Source organism: Podarcis filfolensis (assembly GCF_964270895.1).
Source record: "Podarcis filfolensis genome assembly, chromosome: 7".
Classification (NCBI taxonomy): domain Eukaryota; kingdom Metazoa; phylum Chordata; class Lepidosauria; order Squamata; family Lacertidae; genus Podarcis; species Podarcis filfolensis.
Window position 1 is genome coordinate 4,528,205 of NC_139603.1, and position 23,850 is coordinate 4,552,054.

General features: G+C 51.3%; 1 protein-coding gene across 1 annotated transcript; it reads left to right on the forward strand.

Moving 5' to 3' along the window:
• Positions 1 to 11,230: 11,230 nt before the first annotated feature.
• On the forward strand, positions 11,231 to 23,644 carry LOC310767494 (protocadherin-10-like). The gene is made up of 4 exons (XM_083624525.1): positions 11,231 to 14,661; positions 18,976 to 19,028; positions 19,138 to 19,226; positions 19,575 to 23,644. The coding sequence occupies exons 1-4, from the start codon at positions 12,037 to 12,039 to the stop codon at positions 19,832 to 19,834; spliced, it is 3,027 nt and encodes a 1,008-aa protein (XP_083480651.1). The 5' UTR covers positions 11,231 to 12,036; the 3' UTR covers positions 19,835 to 23,644.
• The last annotated feature ends 206 nt before the right edge of the window (positions 23,645 to 23,850 follow it).

The window sequence follows — 23,850 nt, forward strand, 5'->3', positions numbered from 1 at the left end:
GGCTCTCATGTACCATCACTGGACACATTAACAAAACGATATGCTAACATTATAGGTTTATTATAATAATAATAAAACCCCACCCATCTGGCTGGGTTGCCCCAGCCACTCTGGGAAGCTTACAATGTATATAAAACATAACAAAGCATTGCACATTAAAAAGCTTCCCCTATGCAGGGTTGCCTTCAGATGTCTTCTAAAGGGTTCCAACTCCTCAAACGATTCCATCAACTGTGTCTCCGAATTTTTTTACACATCACTTGGGAAGACAGGCAAACTAATACCAGTGTACTGGAAGAAGCAAAGATCACCAGTGTTGAAGCAATGATTCCTCAACATCAACTTTGTTGGACTGGTCATGTTGTTCGGATGCCTGATTATTATATTCCAGGGACATCCAGCTCCTAAGAGACTGCGATCTGCTCACGGAATTAAAAACTGGCAGTGATCTACCCCTTTTGGGGGGGGGGTCAGGTCAAAGTTCTTGAGCTTTTTTTAGGGAGTAAAGCCCTGGTTTTGTGGGGGGGGGGGAATCAGGTCCAATATGTTGAACTTCATTAAGGGGGAAAGGGGGAAAGTCACTCACTGAAAGATCGCTAAGTAAACCATCAGCCTTGCAACGAAAACTGCGTCTTCCGTTATAGTGATCATGCACGAATGGAGGACAGGGCGAGGGGGCAGGGCCAGATGCTGTTTTGCAACGGCAAAGGAAAAGGATCGACCACGATCTACCAAAACCTCCCAGGGATCGACCAGTTGGACTTCCCTGTCATATTCCAAAGCAACTACTCTATTCCGAACTTTAAAATGGAAAGCGTAATGCTGGTGGTCAACAAAAGTGGTTTAAAGTCTCTCTCAAGGCAAATCTTTAAAAATGTAGTAAAAACACTGACAACTGGGAAACACTGGCCAGCGAGCACTCCAATTGGAGAACAGCCTTTACCAAAGGTGTCATGGGCTTTGAAGACACTCAAACTCAGGACAAAAGGGAGAAACATGCTAAGAGGAAGGCACACTTGGCAAACCCTCACCGTGATCAACTCCCACCCAGAAACCAATGTCCCCAATGTGGAAGGATGTATGGATCCAGAATTGGCTTCCACAGTCACTTACAGACTCACTGTTAAAACCATGTTTGTGGAAGACAATCTTATTCGGCTACGAGTGAGTGCTAAAGAAGAAGATGAGTTATAGCTGACATGGTGTGCCCCCCCCCGCATATTCAAATAGCCCAAACCTGACTTTATATAGGGAAGTGAGTACCACAGATTATTTCCTATAAATTATATGTCCCTACAGGTGACACCAGAAGAGCATCCTCCACTAGCCAAAGTAAGGCTTCTCAATAGGCCTTCAGCAGTCATGGAGGCACAACATCACCCGATGCAGGTGGACAGGACAGCTGAGCTGTGTGGAGAGAAAAGGCATTCAGGGAATTCTCCTTTATATACCTATTTTTTCCTTGCCACCACCCATCCCTACTCTAAACCATTATGCTAATGCTAATTATTTGTATTTCTCCTTTCTCCTTTTCCCCCCATTGTAATTAAACTGCTGAAACTTTTTCTGTCCGTTTGGCAAGCTGAAGAGTACTTCATTTCACAGGGCCATGGAGAGTTGTTGCAACCAGAAATAACCAGTGGTTGCATCTTGATTGCATCTGAAGGAAGTGAATCTCTATGCACCCAAATACTTCCGTCCATCTTCAGGCAATTAACCATATGACTCCTTCATTTCACTATCTGACTGGCCAACTGTTAATATTATCTGACCTGGGTCAACATTAGAAGCATCCTTCTGGAGCCCCAAACTCTGCTTCTGCTGTGGCTTCTGGCCCCCTTGCGTTTCTGCACAGACTGTATCCTGCCCGTGGATGTTGACAGCATGCCTCTTGGCTTCTCATTTGGGTCATGGCTCCCCTGTTGACATATCATGTGTTTGGCTGCTGGTTTTATAGAGGCAGTTGTATGTGGATACTGCTGTTCTGTTGGATGTGTAGGATGCTGGAGAGGGACCATGTGTAGTCATGGCTTCCTCCAGTTATCTTTTGCACTCCTAAACCAGACCTTCTTTCTACAGCTAACCATTATTTATGTACATAATAGTTGTTCTGCTCTCTGAAATGTTTATGTGAAGGTTCACGTGTTGGGGGGAGGGGGAGAATGGTGTTGGGGCTATATCCTCCTTTGAAGTGAGGTGTGCTTTCTTGGGGTGTCTCCAATCATCACCTGATCTTTTGGTTAGTTTCTTTTTCAGCTGTGCACCTGCTAAAGTGAATGTTTGAACAGTGCAGCGTTTGGTGTCCAGGCACTATTTGGCTTGCTGCTTGATGTAGAACAAACAGCTGGGGAAAGGGCCTAGTTAGAATCAAAGAATTGTAGAGTTGGAAGGGACCATGAGGGTCATCTAGTCCAACCACTTGCAATGCAAGAATCTTTTGCCCACCATGGGACTTGCACTCCAGGGCCATGGAGCACACTAGAACTGCAGTACCAGTGCTTAGCACTTTGAACACAACTCCATACCCTTAGCAATGACTGGTTTGGTGGGTATAATTGTCATATTGTGGCTGTTTCACACGGTAAAGGTAAAGGGACCCCTGACCATTAGGTCCAGTTGTGGCCGACTCTGGGGTTGCAGCACTCATATTGTTTTATTGGCTGAGGGAGCCGGCGTACAGCATCCGGGTCATGTGGCCAGCATGACTAAGCCGCTTCTGGCAAACCAGAGCAGTGCCCGGAAATGCCGTTTACCTTTCCGCCGGAGCGATACCTATTTATCTACTTGCACTTTGACGTGCTTTCGAACTGCTAGGTTGGCAGGAGCAGGGACCGAGCAACGGGAGCTCACTCCGTAGCGGGGATTCAAACCGCCGACCTTCTGATCGGCAAGTCCTAGGCTCTGTGGTTTAACCTGTGTCCCTTCTTTCACACAGTACACAACACCAAACCCCAGATTGGCCCAGACTGTACACTCGACATGGAGCCACAGCTTCCTCTGAGTATACCTGCATTTCACATGTGTTTGCAAACATCTGTCATGTTCACACTTTCCATTTTATGCATGACTGGGATGGCTACCTAAAGAACATTGTGTGTGAAGCAACTCTTAGATGCCTCACCATGTGTGCTAGCTGGGATCAGGAGCCTTTTTAGCTTTCAATAAACGAGGGGGGTTTTAACGACACACCCTCCTGGTGTGCTTGCCAGAGGATATTCCTGGGTCCTACCTTTTGCAGTTGGTTGCTCTTCATCCCTGACTAGAATGGTTTATTAGAGACTGTGGCTTGGTGATGCTAGCCTTGTGTGAGGTTTAGGATTTTAATATTTTCTCTCCTATCACATGGAGACCAGCAGTCCATCTTGTGAGTTAATAAATACAAACACCTCATTGACACAGCCACTTCACTTCCCTAAAGGCACCTGTGTTCATCTCACCCAATTTAATGCAAAAAGCTGAAGCTCCTTCAGGGAAGGATGGATGATTAACTTACAGAGGGTACACACATCACAGAATACCTCCACCTAGCACTCCTTCCACCCCCCACCCCCAAGCATCCAATTGTAGAAATGCAGCTTGCTGCAATTGACTCTCCACATTAATAGCAATATTGTGAGTTTCATTCCTGCTTGGTGCCCTTTCTAATCTTCATATAGATGTTCCCCAGGGCAGCATCAGCCTATCAGGCATGTCTCAGCTTTAAACAGTTGATGCATCCACAGATATAATAGTTGTAGATGAAATAAATATATATAAAGAATGTAATAAAACAAACAAACAAAAAATCAGAAATGGAAGAGTTTATCCCCAAACCAGCTCTTGCAATAAAGGTATTTCCCTCACCCCTTAATCATCCAGCATTTGTTTTCAATTCCTCTGCGAGAGATTTCTAGCACATTATTATCTTAACCATCTTAAGAATTTGGTGTGCATGAAAGTGGAATAATAATATTGGCCAGGCCAGGCTGGGAGCCAGAAGGCAGCTGTGCCAAGGCATCTCAGCTGTAACCTGCAGCACCCCCTGCTATTTCCAACTCTGGCTCTTTGCCCAGTGCTGCCAATGCGCATCAGTGCTGACCAGCAACATCCCTGCTATGCTTGCCCTGGCCACCCACACGACTCTGCCTGAGTGCATCACTGCTGACCTACAGTAACCCCTTCCTGGGAGAAGCATGCAATATTGCCAGAGCACTGCACAGTGTTGTGCTTTGATGGGCAGGGCATCTTGCTGCTCCAGCCCTGGGCTGCTTCCATTACAGACTGTCAGCTGTGCAGCATTTAAAGTATGGACCCTCCCCTATGGGATGGGATCATCTGAAAAGCCAAATTCTTCTCTCTGCAGAAGTCAGTATTTCACTGAACAGCTCAGCTCAACATCAGCTTCATTTGTAAGTAAGCCAAAGTATGTGCAGTTGAAATAATCACATCTTCTTCTCCTGGCTGCTCATGCCTTTATTTCCCTTTTCATCTCTAGTTTTGCTCCATCTTCTTTGGACTGCAAGCCTTTTGCAGAAGGATCTGTCACACCTGGTTTTTTTTTTTAAGTGCTGTGCACATAGATGACACTACAATACATGGCAAGTAAATAAATAAAAATCCAGGATTATGCCAAGTGCTATGACTTTATCTAATTTATATGACTCTCCTATTTGTATTTATTTATTATTACATTTATATACCACTTTCCTCCAAGGAGTTGAAGGTGGCCCACACACTTCTCTCCCTCTCCAGATTTGAATCCTGGTATCCCAGGTCCAACTCTCCAGCCACCACACCATGCTGCCTATCTACTCCATTGGCTTTGTGAATAAAATAAGTCCTTCCTTTATTTGGGTGTGTAATCATGCAGCAGCCCTGTGGTGCTGGGATCATAATCTGTGTTGATGGTGGAAAACAACAGTGTGTTTTAGGTGCTCACCCTCTTCACGTGCCAAGGCAGGTACCACACTGACTGACTGGCCTTGCAAGAGTGCAAGGGACTAGCTTCCAACTGGTTAGGTGCAGCCACACAGCCTGCCTCCTCCTGGCGGTGATGGAAATTAGCTATATCTTTTTGGCCAACTTGCCTAAAAGTCATTTTAAGTCCTGGAAAATCAGTTTTTTTTATCCCTGCTGTCTGTCTGCAATATGTTATTGAGAGGAATTCTCTCCTGATGGGTAGGTGAATAGTTGGCTGCTCTTCCCTGAGCTCAGGTGTGATGACTCAAAAGACTTCACACAGAGCTTAAGCAATTTCCCCTCTGAACATAGTAATCTCCAACTCATACCCAGAAGTGGGTTGACCATGCTCCATTCCAGTTAAACTGGCTTTTTCTATTTAAAGAAGGATGGGCAAGTAGGCTCAATGGCAAGTAGAAAGGCTGGATTGTAAGTATGCAGAGATATACCGTATTTTTCGTCCCATAGGACGCTCCGTCCCATAGGACGCACCTAATTTTTTTTGGGGGGGGGGGGGAAATAAAGGAAAATTTTTTCCCCTTTATTTCCCCCCCAAAACCAGGTCGGGGAAACCGAACCAGGTCGAGGAACAGCGGGATGGCGGTGCTGCACCTCCCTGCTGTCCCCCGAGCTTGTGGGGCTGGCCAATGTCTGCCCGGCGCGAGGGGCGCTCTGCTTCAGGGCACCCCTCACGCCGGGCGGCAGACTACTATCCGCAGGGTGGGGAGCCCTGCGGGGAACTCCTGCAGGGCTCCCCACACTGCGGATGTCTGCCCGGCGCGAGGGGCGCTCTGCTTCAGGGCGCCTCTCGCGCCGGGCGGCAGACTGCTATCCGCAGCCTAGACAGCCCTGCGGGAGTTCCCGCAGGGTTGCCTAGGCTGTGGATGTATTCACTAAGCGCCGGGCGCTCTGCTTTCAGCGCGCCTGGTGCTGCGGGAAGCAGGCTGCTATCCGCAGCCTAGAAAGCCCTGCGGGACTTCCCGCAGGGTTGCCTAGGCTGCGGATGCGTTCCCGAAGCGCTGGGTGCTCTGCTTTCAGCGCGCCCGGCGCTCCGGGAAGCAGACTGCTATCCGCAGCCTAGACAGTCCTGCGGGAACTCCCGCAGGGCTGCCTAGGCTGCGGATGTCTTCCTGAAGCCTGGAGAGCGAGAGGGGTCGGTGCGCACCGACCCCTCTCGCTCTCCAAGCTTCAGTGAAAGCCTGCATTCGCCCCATAGGACGCACCCAGATTTCCCCTTCATTTTTGGAGGGGAGAAAGTGCGTCCTCTAGGGCGAAAAATACGGTATATTGCTGCACGCCACCCCAACCTCCAAGCAGTGCGAGATTCTCTCTCCCTCTCTTTCTCTCTCTGGTTTCCCAGCTTCCTGCTTTGCTTCTAGCTCACATCACTCAACTCTCTGTCCTCAACTCTGGTTTTGTCTTTCTAACTACGAGCTTGGGGAGGGCCACCACTCATTTTCCATCTGTTGTTCTCTTAATGGCCCATCACCCAGGCTATCACTAGCCCTATTCATAAACCACTACTGTGCTGAACCTGCTCAAATCTGAAGGAGCATTTTGTTTCAGTTGTCTACTCTAATACAGTGCCTCCAGTTCCCATTCCATGGAGCCTGTGCAGGAGGATACCATGGTCAATGATACTGAAAGCTGCAGAGATATTAATCAATAGGAGCAAGATTGCACTCTCCTTAACCCGTTCTCTGTAAAGGTCATCCATCAGAGCAACCAATGCCAGCTCAGTCCCATGGCCAGGCCTGGACATAGATTGGAATGGATCTAAACAATCCATGCCATCTAAAAATACTTGCAGCTGCTCCACCACAGCTGTCTCCACCACCTTCTCCAAGAAGAGGGTATTTGCGACTGGTAATATTTATTCCAGTCTATGGAGTCCAGGCCTGGTTTCTTTAGGAGAAAACCTAGCACTGCAGCAGGCACCGCCCCCTCATGCTGTGGACCCAACCAGTCAACTTGCCTCTCTGGTAGATTTAATAAGCCAGGAGGGACAGGGGTCAAGAGGGCACTGAGTCAGGCTTACAGCTGCAATAATGATCCCTGAATATCTATGACAGGCATGTCTTGCTGTTTTTGGCGTACCTTCCAGTCTTTCAGTGGGTAGTTTTTCTGAATTCTCACCAAGTTGTAGATTTATTACTACGTTCATCTATAATTTGTACATATAATCCTATATACACTCTCTGCGGTTGTTTGTTGATTAGCAGCTGCACTACCTTGTCAAGATTGTGAAAAGTGAGGCACCCCTACTGCTGCCATGGTGTGCCTGTTCACTTCACAATGTTATTTTACCTGAATATAACAGTTTACAAGCTTCCTTCACAGTCATTGATGGAGAAAGTCACACAGCCTCCGCAATGCCAGACAGAAAATGAAAATAGGTTTTAGTGGAGTCCACAAATATTTCCCTACTGAAAACTGCAGCCTTGAACAGGGATTTGGTTCTGCTGTACTATTTTTCACGAGCTCACAGTCTGAACCTCTCCAATTAGCAAAAGCTGGGAAGTGAGGATCCTTGTAGGACAAATGCAAGAGCTGGGTCTGGTCCATGCCACCTAGAAACCACGTGCACACCACCTTAGTAGGATATAAATAATACAATAAAGGTGGGGACCTGTTGTTTACTTCTTCTTCTAAACAGGGAGAAGACAGTCGTGACCAATGAACCTTAGGTGCCTCCAAATCTCTGAGTGCCCCCTGAGCCCACCCACCACTCTCTGGAAGATACCACCATTGTTTGGTATTCTGATAATGAACGAGTCTCCCCCCTGCTCCCTATCAAGCCTTAGCTGCCTGCCCGGAAATTGTGCAGGAGAAAGAGAGAAGGCAAACAAGAAGGAAATGCCAGCAGCTCTTCCCATTTTGGCTCCCACCAGGGGCGTCTTGCCCATAGAGGCAAGTGGCACAGGGCACCAGGGTGCCAAGTTCTGGAGGGCGCCAGGGAAGAGGCGGAGGCTGGACGCGGCACCTACCAGCATCAGCTCGCTGCCCTCGCCCGCCTCTGCCATGCCACGCCGAAGCAGTGCCACGCCTGGAGCCTCCACCTGCCTGCCATGGCCACCACAGCACAGGCACCAGGGAACAGGAGGAGCCTGGGCATGGCACGGCACCTCCCGGCATCAGTTTGCTGGCCTCGCCTGCCTCGCTGAAGCAGCGCTGCGCCTGGAGCCTTTGCCTCTTGTCCACCAGAGGAGCCGCCCTCCAGCAGCTGCCCGCCTCCTCCAGCCCCGCAAAACTGCTGGCAGCGCCGTAAAAAGGTCGGCAGCTCTGGGAAATGGGGAGGGGGGCGCTAGAGGAATCTTTGCACCACGGTGCTGGATATACTTTAGATGGCCCTGGCTCCCACCAAAGAGAGAAAAAGGGGGGTTTGCAGGAGCCTAGGCCTAGAACACGCCGTCGAAGAGCAGCCAAGCGGAAGTCTGTTCTGGCAACAGAAGGGCCAAGAGCCCAGGAAGGAGGCCGGGGACTGGGAGCAGGGAAGGCCAGAGCTCAGGAAGAAACCCCCTTGCTCGCCTTGACTGTAGCTTTGCTGCTCATTGCCTTTGACGGGCGGAGGAGAGCATGGAGCGCGGCTCGCTTCCCCCAGCACAGCCTTGGAATGCTGGGGGCGGGCCTGGCCGAGGGAAGTTAGGGGGCTGGGAGGGAAAGGGAGGGAGGCCCCTCCCCCGCTGGATCCCTTTCTCTCCTCCACGTCCCCCCCAGCAAGAGTCTCCACCGAATATTCTCAGCCTTCCTCCTCTGCTAGTCCCAACTAATGTAGCCTCATCCCAACAAATCCTGGGAACTGTTTACCCGCCCCCCCCCCCGTTATAATTCCCAACATCCATAACAAACTACAGTTCCCATGATCCTTGGGTGCGGGCTGAAGCCATGGACTTTAAAGCTGCTTTAGATGTAGGGTCTGGGCCTGAAAGAGGCTTGAAAGGCAGCCTGCTTTTGACTAGCAGCTCCCATCGTGCCTAGCCAGCGTGGCCAACGGCCAAGCGTGATGGGAGTTGTAGTCCAAACCCTTCCAACGGGCCGCAGTTTCCTGTCCTCGGGAGCTCAGGCCCTGAGCGTTTCCATGCCCCTCTCGCACAACTAGCAGATGATGCTCGTTTGCACCCTTGGCCGCCGACTAAATCCTTTGCCCCTGTCTCCTCAAGCGATGCGTGAGAGTTCTGGAACTGCAGCGTTGGGTTCCGATGGAAGAGCGGGGTGGGGACCTCCAAGTTCCAAGGTGGAGCGAGGGTAGAAGCAGCCCACGGGAACCAGGGAATTGGGTGGGGGGGGGGGGCAAACGAAGCAGGGCCAGGCTAGGAGTTATTTTCTCTGCAGAGCTATAAGAGCACCCTGATGTTCCCCACCAAAATCCGGAAAAGAGTGAAAACTCAAAGTAAGTGCAGACTCTCGTCCTCTTGTGTAGAATAAGTGCTTCATAATTGCATGTATGATCAAACAAGGGTAAACTCCATTTCTGGCAGCCAATTTAGCTGTTCATGGATGGCTCCCCACGGTATGCAGCTGGAGTGAGTTGCTAGAGTGCTTTATTACGCGCTGTTTGGGGATAGGGTTGTTTTTTCTTTAACTGCCTTGCGGGTGTTTAGAGGAGGGCGGGGGAATGAAATAAACTTTATTTATTTCTAAGTTTGTCTCCAGTGTTTTACTTTTGAAGAGAGAGAAAGAGCAGCGTGTAAACAGATGGATGTGTTGCACCCGTGAGTGGAAAGCCTTGTGTCGGTAAACCTGCACTGATGAAACACATCTGACCGCTTGCCTCGGGTTACCGGGAAGATCAATCTAGTGAGAGGTGTCTTCACCACGACTAGCCCAGCCCCCCCACCCGAAGTGGAAGTGTGCTGTGACTGCCCTATAGCTCGACTGCCCCATAGCTAAATCTCTCCTGCTTACTCGGAGTTAGGCTGAACCCTTTGCCTTTCTTAACCCTCGAGCCTGACGCCCAATATAGTATCCTCGCCCAATCCTCCTCCCCTCCCCTCCAGTGATTTTCACTGTGGTGGACAAAAAAAAAGGACGGCGTCGGACAGAGGCTCGAAGATCCGGGGTGTGTGTGTGTGCTGTGTGTGTGGAGAGATGGCGAGCAGAGGAGAGCGGCTACCTGCCTCTCGCCGGATCTGTGTTCTGCTCAGTATAAGTGCAGGGCTCAATCTCCTCTGAAATCTGCGCCTCTTCCAAATCCCTTAAGTAGATTGTTATCAGATTATCCTTCCCTCGCCCCGCCGCCTTTAATCAAGCCGAGCTCGGGGAGGTTTTGCTCGGAGGGCTCCGTGGGCTTCCGCAACACCCCCTAAGGAACGTCGGGAGAAGCCTGTGGCCGTCCTCATCTGCCTGGACTGGGACTAGTGGGGAGACGCGAGCAGCCTCCTGCCCGGAGGAGACCCGAGATGCTCGGTTGGAGATGCTGCTGGAGAAACCTCGCGATTAGCGCGGGACAGAGAACCTGATGGAGGAGACTCAGTGCGGGTGGCCCTCGGAGAAGCCAGGCCACCAGAAAACCAGTCAAACACCGTGATGGAAGCGAAGGGGAGCGACGCCTGGACCCTCGACGGGTTTCTTGCCCTGCGACATAAGTCCCATTTAGGTCGTCGGGACTTTATTTGCAAACGTGTTGGAATTGGGCCTGAAAAGACCCTTCGTTTTGATATAGAGAGGAAGGTGAGGCAAGAGCTGCCATCCCTCCTTCCTTGTCACGCGGGAGACCACAATTCGGCTGAAGTTCTGTAGCGCGGTGCAAACCGGTTGAGCCCCGCTGCCTTCCAAGGGGCGTAAATCCGCAGGAACGACGCCTCGTGGTTAGGCTGCGGACAGAAGGCTTATCTCTGCACGCCGCGTAATTGTACCTACATCAGGGAAACAACCGGGAGGCAAAAAGCAGAAGGAGGAGGACTCCCCCACCTGCCGCGCAAACGGGAGCAGAACTAGTCGACACGCAGAGCTGGTCCTGAGCAGCGGACTGCAGTCAATTTATTTCAGCCTCCCACCTACGCCTGTGGCTGGCGTGTCAGCCTGCCTGGACCACTTTGCTGCGGAAAGGTTAATGTAAAACCTGTAGAGCAGCCACACGGTGGAGCCTCCTTCCTCCAGGCGCTTTTCGCTGTTTCTGCTCTCGCCGTCGGAGTCGGCGGCATTAGAGGCACTTGGGAACTCCGGCGGCCCGAGAGCGAGGAGGAGGCGTGTTGGCGGGCTGGGGGGGGGGCGGGGGGGGCGGGCGCTTTCTCCATGACTCTGCGCTGATAGAATCAGCCTTGATCCGGCAGTCTGGGATGTAATCCTCTTCTCTGGTAATTAAAAAACAAACAAAAACAAAGCAGCATTACAAGGAAAACGGTGTGCAGGAAAATGTAATCAATTCTGTAGAAGCTTAACCATCTGTTAAAGGTTAAATCCATGCGTGGAGTCTGATGTCAGGATAGGGAGGATTTGGCTTTCGATGTGTTTGAGGGCTCTTTAATCTACCCCGGAGATGCTGCTGTAGCAAACAGGGGCGGGAAGAGAGGGGATTCCTGCCATCCCCGAGCGGAATGAACTTTCTTTCTCTGGGAAGAGATCGAAGCTGAGACACCCGGAGAGAGCAGGGTCCTCCCTTCCAGCGACAGCGAGCGAGACCAGCTTCGGCGCCAACTAGGGCTGCTGCTCTTCAGGATCCACAAATTCTCCGCCACAGCCAATTTGTTTCATCGGGGACTTCTACGCTATCCTCGCTTTGCTGATAATACACCGCGCCACGCTGGGAAGGTACCTGACCTTTTCCCGCATGGAAATGATTGCAGCCTCCTGGGTATAAGAATTAAAACACACACACTCTCTCTTTCTCTCTCTCCCCTCCCCACGTCGCTTCCGCCGGCTACGAAAGGGTTAACCATTCCGCCGGTCCTCGTCGCAGCCGCTCGGGCTCGGGCTCGACGGCGCTGTCCACCAATGCGGTGCTGAAATGGCAGGCGGGTCCTCCCTTGCCGGCTCCCCCTGCCAGCCGAAAGTAGTTGGAAGTCCAAGTCCATTGATGATGAAGACGCACAAGGGCGGGAGCGGAGGCTGCAGCTGCGGCGGCGCCAGTGCTCTGCCGCGTCCGCGCTGAGCCCACCGATGCCTTCTCCCGATGGAGGCGGCGGGACTCCCCGCTGGGTGAGGGGTTCAGGGGGGCCCCGGCTCGGCCCGAGGCTGGCAGGCTGCGCTGGGAGTTGCGCGAGGCTGGAGCTGTTGCTCCTGCTAACTTCTTGCTTGGCTCTGGCTCTGGCTCCGGCGCCAGCAGCGAGCCAGCTGCACTACTCGGTGCCCGAGGAACTGGAGCACGGAGCCTTCGTGGCCAACATCGCCGAGGATCTGGGGCTGGATGTGTCTAAGCTGTCGGCCAGGCGGTTTCGCATTGTGTCCCGGGCGGGCAGCAAGCAGCACTTGGAGGTGAACCTGGAGAACGGGATCCTCTTTGTCAACGAGAAGATCGATCGCGAGGAAGTGTGCGAGGCCAGCGGGGCCTGCCTCTTGCACCTGCAGCTGGTCATCGAGAGCCCGCTGGAGCTGTACCGCGTCGAGGTGGAGGTGCTGGACATCAACGACAACGCGCCCAGCTTCCCTTGGCAAGAGTATGTGCTGGAGGTGACGGAGTCGGCGCTGCCCGGCGCCCGCTTCCCCCTGGAGAGCGCGCAGGACCCGGACGTGGGCACCAACTCCCTGCGCACTTACCGGCTCAGCCCCAACGGTTTCTTCTCGCTGGAGGTGCAGACCCGCAGCGATGGCAGCAAGTTCGCCGAGCTGGTGCTGGAGAGAAGCCTGGACCGCGAGCAGCAGCGCAGCCACCGGGTCTTGCTGACAGCTTTGGATGGCGGCATCCCCGAGCGCTCCGGCACGGCTCGGGTCGTGGTCACGGTGCTGGACGCCAACGACAACGTGCCCGTCTTCGATCAATCCTCCTACACGGTGAGTCTTCCGGAAGACGCGCCCAAGGGGACTCTGGTCATCAGGCTGAACGCCACCGACTTGGACGAGGGCACCAACGGTGAGGTGGAGTACTCGTTCAGCGGGCACGCTCCGCCGAGGGTCCGAGAGCTCTTCAGCGTGGAGCCCCGCAGCGGGCAGGTGCGCCTGAAGGGTCAGCTGGACTATGAGCGAGCCAACCTGCACGAGCTCTACGTGCAGGCCAAGGACCGCGGCCCCTCCGCCGTCGCGGTCCATTGCCGGGTCTTGGTGCATCTCGTGGATGTCAACGACAACGCGCCGGAGGTGACCCTCACCTCGGTCTCCACGCCCGTCCTGGAGGACGCGCCTCCTGGCACCGTCATCGCCGTGATCAGCGTGCTGGACAGAGACTCCGGGGACAACGGCAAGGTGAGCTGCGAGATCCCGCCGGACGTGCCCTTCCAGCTGCAGTCCTCCTTCCACAACTACTACACCCTGGTGACCACCGACCCCCTGGACCGCGAGGCTGTGCCTGAGTTCAACATCAGCATCACGGCTCGAGATCGGGGCAGCCCAGCGCTGGCCACCAGGAAGACGCTGACCGTCCATGTGTCGGACATCAACGACAACGCGCCGCGCTTCCTGCAGCCCTCCTACAGCGTCTACGTGATGGAGAACAACGCGCCCGGGGCGTCCATTTGCTCGGTCAGCGCCCTGGACCCGGACTGCAAGCAGAACTCCTACCTGTCCTACTCCATCGCCGACGGGCAGATCCAGGGCATGCCCGTGGCCACCTACGTCTCCATCAACTCCGACAGCGGGCATATGTACGCGCTGCGCTCGCTGGACTACGAGCAGATCCGCAACTTCCAGATCCAAGTACTGGCCCAGGACGCCGGCTTCCCCCCGCTCAGCAGCAATGTCACCGTCCACGTCTTCGTGCTGGACCAGAACGACAACGCGCCGGTCATCGTGGCGCCCGTGCCCCGCAACGGCTCGCTGGCCGTGGAGGTGGTGCCCCGCTCGGCAGACCCGGGCTACCTGGTGGGGAAGGTCTCCGCCGTCGACGCGGACGCCGGCCAGAACTCGCGGCTCTCCTACCAGATTGTGCAGGCGACGGACAGCAGCCTCTTTAGCGTGGCCTTGTACACCGGCGAGATCCGCACCATCCGCGCCTTCCTGGAGAAGGACGCGCCCAGGCACCGCCTTCTGGTGCAGGTGCGCGACAACGGGCAGCCGCCGCTCTCGGCCTCGGTGTCGCTGCTCCTCTCCGTGGTGGACAGCGTGCCCGAGGTGCTGTCGGACTTCAGCGAGTTCCCGCTGGGGCCCGAGTCCGCCTCTTCCACGCTAACCCTCTACCTGATCGTGTCCCTGGGCTCCGTCTCCTTCACCTTCCTGGTAGCCATCGTCATCCTCACGGCCGTCAAGTGCCACAAGGACCGGCTCACCCTCCAGGACTACGGCTGCTCGCTCCCGCCTTGCGGAGGCGGTGGAGGCGGCGGCAGCTGCTGCTCCTGCGACCCCTCGGGGCCCCCGACGGACATCTTCAAGAACTCCAACCACATCCACAACTCCCAGGTCCCCTCGGGCAACAAAGGGGCCACCAACTGCGGGGAGGGCGCGGCCGTGGGGGGCCCTCCTGGCTATTGCTACAAGGTCTGCCTCACCCCGGAGTCGGCCAAGAGCGACTTCATGTTCCTGAAGCCCTACAGCCCAGCCGCTCCCAGGAACAACGAGAAAGTCCCGGACAACTTGCCACCAGCTCAGGGAAAGACGCCCCGCTTGGCCAATAATTCTCTGCAGCCCTCCAGCCAGGTAACCAGCCAGGAGGGAGGGGGAAGCTGTGCCAAAAAGTGTCCGGAAAGTCCCTCGAAAATGATTAGGCAACTCTACGCCCCCCCCCGCCGCCGCCCGCCCCAGTCTTCAAAAAAATAAATCCGCGCAGGGCGAAATCTTTTCATTCCTGAGCAACTTTTTAAAGATAATTACCCGGCCCTTTGATCAAGTGGCAGCGTCGACATTAGTAACCATCAGACAGCAAAAAATTCTCCACCAGGCTTCTTGCCGTTTTAGTTAATTATTTTGAAAACGTCAGGCTCGTTTTAAATTAGTGGGACGAGCGGAAAGCGCTCAGAAGTGATACTCGAGCGCCCATTAAGGCTGAGACGAGGAGCGCGCCGAGGAATCTGGGACCGGCTCTGTCGAAAGAGATGACAGCTCCCCTCGCCTGACGGCCTCGCGGCTCGTCTCGCTGCTGCCTGCCTGTCTCTGCCCCTCCCTCTCTCCCTGGCTGCCTCCCACTCGAGGTCTCTCTCCCAGCCCGCGGGAAAGGCGCGAGGTTGGCGTGGGGGTCCCTGGCTCACCGTAAAGGCAAGGGGTCAACCACCCCTCCTTCACTCCCTCCCTCTGGCTGAGAGGAGAAAATCAGGTGGAGGCGAGCAACCAGCCTCCACTCACTTACTTGGGGGGAAGTCACACTGAATTCCCTGGGGAATAAGCGTGCACAAACTCTCCCCTCCCTCCCTCCTCTCTTTCTTACGCACCCACGCACGACACACACATCACATTCTATATCAGAGAAGAGAAGGGCTGCAGAGACGGGCCCAGGACATCGCAGTGATTGAACGGTGGTCATGCTGTAAATGCACCGCGCCTACAACTCCCCATAAGGGGCTCTAGCTTATTCTTTCTTCTGTCGTGGGAGCAATCCACCAGGAGGCTTTCCTGCTCAAACCTCCTTGAAATAAATGACCAGGTCCCATTCTTTTCAATGGGTGTGAGCAGGAGAATTTCCCCGTGCGTGGTGCCCCAGAATGAGCGCCCCCTTGCTGGATCCCTGTGGGGGAAGGAAGGGGTTAAGGCGGCACTCTGCTGCTGCTGCAGAAGCAGCGTTGGGCTTGACAGATTTTTCTGCCTGGGAAGGACCAGCCCTGCCTGGTGCTGTGTTTGGCTCCTTCAGAGGCGCCTCCTTACCTTTGCCACGATCCCATTTGCTGAGGACCCCTCCGCCCTCCTGGCACCTCTTGAAATTGATGCTGAGCTCTTGTCGGTGGCAGGCGAGCGGAGGGAGGTGGGGGCGCTTTGTGGGGGGAGACGAACGCCTTGCTGTTTCAAAGAGCGGATCACTGGGCTGGTGTAAAAAAGAACAGAATAGGCTGGCTGCTGCGGGGAGGGGGGGGAAACCCTTGACAGATAGAAAGAGATTTTTATGTCAACATTTGTTAAGCATATAAATGAATAACGTCTAATTTTTTCCGATGAAATACTATTTCAATAACGCGATTACCCAGGATGGACGAGGATGAAAAGCATAATCCACTTACAAACATTTGAAAACCACTTTTAACCATACAGCCCTTTTTAAACGAGCACAAGTCATTCTGCAGACAGGTCGTCTTCCTTTTTCACATTTTCGCTTGGATCGTTGGACACAGTTGTCTAATATGTTAATGCGATTTTCCTCTAGTCAGTTACAAACTCCCCCTAGTGACTTGATGTACGGAGCTGATTTCCACACCTCTCCGCCTCGGGCGGACCAAGGAGAGAGCAGCAAGGCCACAAAAGCTACCTCGCTACGGGGAGGGAGGCGGCTGGCGCTGCGGGGGAGGGTGAGGGTGAGGGTGATAAACCTCTCACCGGAAGGATCCAACAGCAAGACAGAGACAGACAGAGAGACAAGCAGGCCGTGGTCTCTCAGAAGAGATGGCATGAAAACGTATTGGGAGCATCTCCGGGGATATTTAGGGCATGAAGGATTGCATTCATCCATTCATGCCTCTTGAGTTAAAGGTTGGCATTTTACAGAGGAGGAAGAGGCCCACGCAGCAGGATCTCCCAGCAAGAGGCCAGGGGGACTTGCCCTTCCCCATTTCTCAACCTGCTGACTCCCTTGCAGGGCACATGCGAGAAGCGCCCTCGAGGCCGGGCCTTTGTGCTTCAGAGAGGGCAGGCGATCTCGGAAGGTTCCGAGGCCGGGTCACCATTCTCCAAAGCCCCCTCGCTGAAAAGAAGTGACGGGGGTGAATCCCCTCGCAGGACTCATTTCAAGGAGGGAGGACCATGGAGCTTGGCCCCCGAAGTCGCCCCTGCCTGCCTCGCCCTCCCCTCCCCGCTCTTTCCCAAGCCAGGCGCCTCCTGCTTCGTCTCCTCCCGGGGCGCAGTGCCCCTGACCCGCTTGGCGAGGCCTCTCCATCCATCCAGGGTGGCACATTGGCAGGCAGGGAGCGAGGGAGGCTTCCTCCTCCCGCACCCAGTACGTGACCCCCATGCTAACGAGGCAGGCATATTAAGTCAAAGCGCATAACAATAGGACAATAATTGGGGATTTTCAAAGTAAGCCGAAGCGAGCGGCGCTTCCATTTCACAATCCAGCGAGTCTGACACCGAGATTAAAAAAACCCACTTCGGCAAAAGCCAAGTCGGAGCGCGCCCAAGAAAACGCAGAATACCAATGAGGGGGGGGCCTCTTGGGAAGGAGCTCGGGGCTCTCTGGCTCGGGGGGCCTCGTCGCCCCGCTGTGCGAAGGAGCGCAGCCCCGGCGGAGGGGCTCGAAGCGGCGCCTCGCGGAAAGGGTCTTCCGCAACTGATCTCAGGCACTGCAGACACCCCCAAGAAGAGGCGCGCGGGGGGGGCAGAGACGCGGCTTCCCTTCCTTTCCCTTCGGGCGAGAAAAGACCCCCTCGAACAAATCTTTCTGATAAGCAGCGTCTGACTGAGAGGAGCCCAAGGAAGTCAGGTTCTGCTATGTGATATTCAAGCTGAGGGCCCCATTTTTTAAAATCTCTGCGTTTGAAAACAGGAAAGAAGTACCCAAAGGAGCACTTTCTCAGTAGCTTTCACTTGTAGGTCGGCTGGTCCTTCCATGCAAGCACATCGCTTGATTCCTTGACTTTGCATTACTTAACACTTGAAGGATCGCAGCCGGGTTTGCTGAACAGACACCGTGGTGTCCGGGGCCCTGTAAGGTGTTACAAAAGTCCTTTCTGTGGCTCAGGGATGAGTCAGGTTCTCACATACAGCAAATCATGACTTCCTGCTGCAGGCAAGAGGGGATGAATTTGCATGCAGGTACCAACCTAGCAGTTCGAAAGCACGTCAAAGTGCAAGTAGATAAATAGGTACCGCTCCGGTGGGAAGGTAAACGGCGCTTCCGTGCGCTGCTCTGGTTTGCCAGAAGCGGCTTAGTCATGCTGGCCACATGACCTGGAAGCTGTATGCCAACTCCCTCGGCCAATAAAGCAAGATGAGTGCTGCAACCCCAGAGTTGGCCATGACTGGACCTAATGGTCAGGGGTCCCTTTACCTTAACAACCCAGGGCCTTGTACAACTTTGTAGAATTCCCTGACTGGGACTCATGGAAATCAGGCCCCTGCTTCCAAACCAGGCGCTGTCTGGTTCAGGGGCCCTGAAAATGACAGTGGCTTTTGGAGGAGCAGAGGGCAGCCCAGCCTCCTTCCTTTCTGCCCAAGGGACACTTCCCTCCTGCCACACCATATAGCCTGACATGCCCCCTGCTGTTCCTCGACTGCCATTCTCTTTCTTCCAGTTATCCTCTTAGTCCCAAGCATCCTTCTGCAACTCTCTGCTCCCTGCCACAAACCCCCCATTCCCACACGCCACTGACTACCCACTAAATTGTCACACCTGACCAAGCAAGTTTCTGAATCCTGCCAGCCCAAGCACCAAGATGTTCATATCCCCTCCACTGATGGCTCCAGCCACTGCCACCACTTGCCAATGCTGGCAAAAATCAAAGTCCTTGCTCTTCTCTGTACAATGCTTTATCTGTTCTGTTCTTCTCATAGCCCCACTGCATTATTTTAGAGGGAATTATGCAGGATTAACCATGTGTTTGGGAAGTAGCTGCCATTATGAATTTGCATCTTTGCTCTATTAAAGTCATGGCTTCTTGGTGCTGAAAGTAGTTAAATAATTTGCCTGAAGTGTGTACGGAAGACCCTGAGGGGGCCTAATTAGGCCTCTGTGCCTTATGTTTTATGACCCTGCTGTAAAACACTGCTAGCTGCTATGCCTATTGAAAAACACAAAAGGCTGGCAGAACAGCATCCTATGGTCAAGTGTAATGAAGGCAGATATTCTACTCAACATCCGCTTTTTCTCATTTGCAGGTGAAACAACCCAATACAGACTGGTTGCCATCTAAGCAATCGACATTGAAGAGGTACTGGGATTGGTCTGGGTCATTTAGTCATAAAGCAATGGCTATGGAGCATGTTAGGTGTTCTTACCCTAATCTTGGATAACTCTGTTTATTTGCTCCTCTTTTTTAGTTCACAGAGCCTAGAGGATGTAGGGGGAGTTCGTCGAGGAATCCAGAAGGAACATGACAGGTTGCGCACTTTGGTCACTCCAGTCTCTGGTGAGTTTTGATCCTTGGATTCCCATAATAGTGAATTAAGAGCTGTTGGTATACGTCCATCAAATGTTTAACTCCCATACTCCTTTGGAGTGCTCAATTCTTGCCATATTTACATATATTTTGTTTTACTAGTTGAACTAATCTATGGTGTGTAGATTTGTAGGGGTGGGTGGTTCAGTCCCAGCCCTTCAAGATTTTATTTTGCTGTCTTAGACACTTCATATGGAAGCTCAGATATGCTATTGGGAACTGGATGGAGCATATCTCATGAATGGGACTATGTTTGATGTGCTGTGATCCCCCTGAGATTTTCTATCTGTCAATTGATAACATCTTCCCTTTTCACAGAGCTCCAGAAGGCACCTGGTGCCTCAAACAGCATCTGGACACCTCGGTATGCTCCTGTGTACTCACAGCACATGTCCCCTCTGGATTACCAGCACAACGTGTATATTCCAGGGACCCCTACTATGCCTGCCAATAAGGATGGGCCTCTGTTTCTGGATCAGGAAGCCAAAAACAGCTTCTCTACTTTTGGAAAGAGGAAGAAAATGACCACATATTGTGATATACATGACAACATGGTTATTAACAATAACTTGAAATAATGCTTGCTCTTGGTCAGTAGTGGGCGCAGAAGAGGACAGGGTGCTGTCCGTGGTGCTGGTGAAGCAAGGCTGAGATTTCTGGACTTTGTCACCTGCACTGTTCTGCCTAGTAAAGTGGCTGAGAAGTCTTCTGTGCAAGCTGCTTCCCTGAAAGCTTGATGATCTGTGAAAGACTGTGATGCTATGTCACCAACAGCAGTTGTAATTTGTGATTAAACTGAAATAAGTGCCACTGGACAGCAAGTGGTTAGTAGCTTTTGACATGAGAGAATCGACGAAAAGGAAACTAAAAGAATGTAGATTCTTCCTGTTTCACTTGTCAGGTCTGGTGAGGGCTCTAAGCAGGAAACACCACATGGTACTTTGATGTTAAGTGAAAAACTTGTCTTCTATTGTAGAACAGGAATGTCTCGGGCGGTGGCAGGGGGAAGGGTATAGAGCAGGGATGGGACACCTGCGGCTCTCCAGATGTTGTTGGATTGCAACTACCATAATCCCTGGCCATTGGCCATGCTACCTGAGGTTCATGGAGGCCAACAACATTGGTGGAGGGCGCAGGTCTCCTCCTCCTGCTTTAGAGAATGTGTGTCTACAAAACAGCCATGCCCCGCACACTTCAACAGGTCTTTGTGCAAGAGCTCCATTTTGTAAAATGTGTAGTTTTCTTCTTCTTGGTATGTGTGAATATATCAGGTGCACTTTTGTGTGTTTCTCATCCTGTTAGCACATCAAAATAGCTGCAATGGAAAATCACAGAAACCCAAGAAAATGCTTGAGTTTAAAGTAATAGGGATTTATGCTCTCATCCAGAAGGAGCTTTTACTGCTCTGGAAAGTGTGAATAATTTCTTATTGGGAATGGGGGTAATGCCCAGCATGCAAAAACCAACCCAGCTACAGTGTTTAATATTTCACCTAAAGATAACAAAATTAAGTGGTTTATTTTTTTGATCACACTCACTAGGATGTAAAGCAAAGCATGCCAAGTTTGGACAGGAAGTCTTTTCAATTGACATTAACCTTGTGGTTGGAAAGAAGGGGGTTCTAAAAAGGTTTTGTTGTGTTTAGAAGGAAGCTTACACATGACTGAGGTTTGGAACAGAGATGAAGCAAGAATCTCACTACTTTTATCTCCCTGCCCTGCAACTATCTTTCTTATTTCATCATGGGGGCTTTGGTAGGGGAAATAAGACAGAAACTGGACAGCCAAGAGATTTGAGGGTCCAGCTCACTGGCTGGATGTAGGAGTGCATTTGGTTAAGGAGGGACCGTATTATCTTGTGAGTTTAATTCCCATGAACTGTCAAAAAGAACAGTGATCTGGGGAATCAGGGCAGTGTATACTTAATTGTGCACACAGACAATCCAAATTCTGCACTAAGGAAAGTGTGATCTGCACAAATTATGCACATTTTCATAATTTTTTTAAAAGTATTGTAGTGTTTACAGTTCTGCATACTATATTCTGGTCTTGCTTGTCACAGGGAGGGCAGGACTGTGCAGGGCACTGAAGCCCTCATCCCAGCTGCTGGAATTCTTCTCCAGCCACCCCTCTGGCTTCTGATATTTCAACTGGCATTTCACATTTTCAACCATATCTTCATAATCATAAGGGCTGAAAACTTGCCTTTTCAAATAAGAAAACCAAGCACCTCAGGAAGCCAAATTCTGCACCCAGTACTGCATTTAGAATTTCTCTCAAGCTGCCCCAGGATGTCATGCACATTTCCCACACACTTCTGAGTGTATCTTCAAAGCCATAAAGACTGGACCTTTTTAAAAATAATAATAATAAAAGTAAAAATAAAATAAAGGTGATTATTTCAGGATACCAAATTCTGTATCCAGTAATACATTCCACGCTTTTTTCCTGAGCTCTTGTGAAAACCAGGCATACCCAGAGCTCTGCTAACACAATTTTTTTAATGGGGCAAAGCTGGATAGGCAGTTCTGCAGCCCCTAAAGGGGCATCCTTGAAACTCCTAGCAGAATGGATGCATTTGTTCTCCCACAAGGGCCTTGCAATCTACCAGGCTTAGGGGGGAAGGCTATGTTATCTTCCTTTCTGCTAGCAACTTATGTGGATGGATGTCAGTGCAATATCTGTGGGAGGAGGCAATTATGAATTTTCAAAGATGGCCAAGCTTTTACTGCTCTGCTTCACCAAGCATGGCTAATTTTAAAGGCAAAAGGGATCTTGAACACAAAGTCTTCACATTCTGAAATTGCATTGATAGAACATTGGGGTGGGAGTGCAGGAAGATGGTTCACTTGAAAAAGAGGACCAATATCAGCATTTTCTTAAAGAGGCACTTCTGACCTACTGGCAGTCCTGCCCTCAGGTGTCTACCAGAAGATGGAGCCCCCTTCATCATCATCATCATAATGAAAATAATATTTTTTATTTATATCCCACCCATCTGGCTGGGTTGCCCCAGCCTCTCTGGGCAGCTTGCAACACATATAAAACACCAAGCATTAATAATAACAATCTGATCCAATTTAAAAAGTCGTAATAACTTTAAAATAAACAACTTATATCAAATAAAGCAATATTCAATAATCCATTAGAATCTAATAGTAAACGGTATATTAAACTTCAGCAAATAATCACTACTACAGATAGTGTAACTGGTCATATTTGCCTCCTATTGATTTGTCATATATGTTGCTTACTCTTTAGCTGTGGGCACCTACAATTTGGGGTATGCACTGCATTTTTCTCCACACATTTAAGGATTTTAAGTTGCAGCTGAATTGGCTGTAGGCAAGTAAGGGTAGCTGGGGGGCCACAAAGCACCAGAGCTCTGTCTGCTAGTACACTATGTAGGATAACACTGGTACTGGATCCCAGGGCATAGGTAGCTCAGACCACACAGAAGCCAACAGGTGGAGGATGGAAGAGAAAAAGAAAGAGGCGAAGCACTAGCCTGAGTCTCTCTGTGCTTGCAGTGGCAAGTAGGATGGCCCTGCACTTGCTTTTCAACAGTACTGCAGCCTCTTTGTATGGCTAGTGGGGAATCAAAGGCAAGTGAAAAGGCCATGGGTAGAATTCTGCCCACTAGCTGCTGTCTGATCATGTTGTCAGTAGTTGCATGCGAGTGCAATTCTGGGCTGTGGGGAAAACTGAAGGGAATCCCTAGGCTACCATCTTGCTCCAGGAATGTCCTAGATATGGGATATAAACCAGTAGAATGGCAGGCAGAATCTGAACTCAAGGCAGCCATGAGTCTTCAGCTCAAGATATTTGCTCTGTGTTTGTCAATGTGTGTTTGTAACAGGCACTTCAGATCTAGACATTTGTAACTCCACACTCATTTTTCTTAAGATTGGCCTGTGTGAGCAGTAAGTTCTTTGTTGAACAGTTCAGTCCGAGAGGCCCATTTAAGATAATGCACAGGTGGGAATAATCTTTCTCGAAAGATACATTTTTTCCTGTATGCATGGAAACTGTGTTGACAAGTCTGCCAGAATCACAGAAAGAAAAATTGCTAGTATTTTTGTTTGAATTATAGCTTATTGCCTTTTGAACAATACATGCAGTGCATGAAGAATTCTTTTCAAACAAGTAAGACGTTTATTACACAATATTTGATTTATACCAATAAAATTGTTCTTTAATAGTCCAAAATGGAAACCTGCCTTTTTATTTTGCTACATCAGGACAATTTTGGGGGGTGGGGGTGGGGTGGCTTTGAGGTTATGGCTTGAGAGCCCCTGAGCTGCAGTTCAAACAAAGCATTCTACAGCAGTCTTTTGAAGTGCAGTTACTTGTTGCAATTACAGTCTCAAATGTGAGCAATATTAAACTACTTCATCTTGTAGTTTTCAGGGAAGAGGAAATTTACTCTTCTCCTGCAATCCCTGCTGGGCAACTTTATTGCAGAATGATGGACCTTGAATGCCTAGACTGCTTAACTTTCACTATGGGTGAAGCTATCTCTGTACATATCTGGGCCACTAAGATTTCTGCTAAGCATGGCTGAGGGTGGAAAAAATGTTTCCATCTACAGCCTG

Coding starts and splice junctions, on each gene's coding strand:
- LOC310767494 (XM_083624525.1), top strand. CDS start 12,037: ATGCCTTCTCCCGATGGAGGCGGCGGGACTCCCCGCTGGGTGAGGGGT. Junction 14,662..18,975: donor CTCTGCAGCCCTCCAGCCAG/GTAACCAGCCAG, acceptor TCTCATTTGCAG/GTGAAACAACCCAATACAGA. Junction 19,227..19,574: donor TTTGGTCACTCCAGTCTCTG/GTGAGTTTTGAT, acceptor CCCTTTTCACAG/AGCTCCAGAAGGCACCTGGT.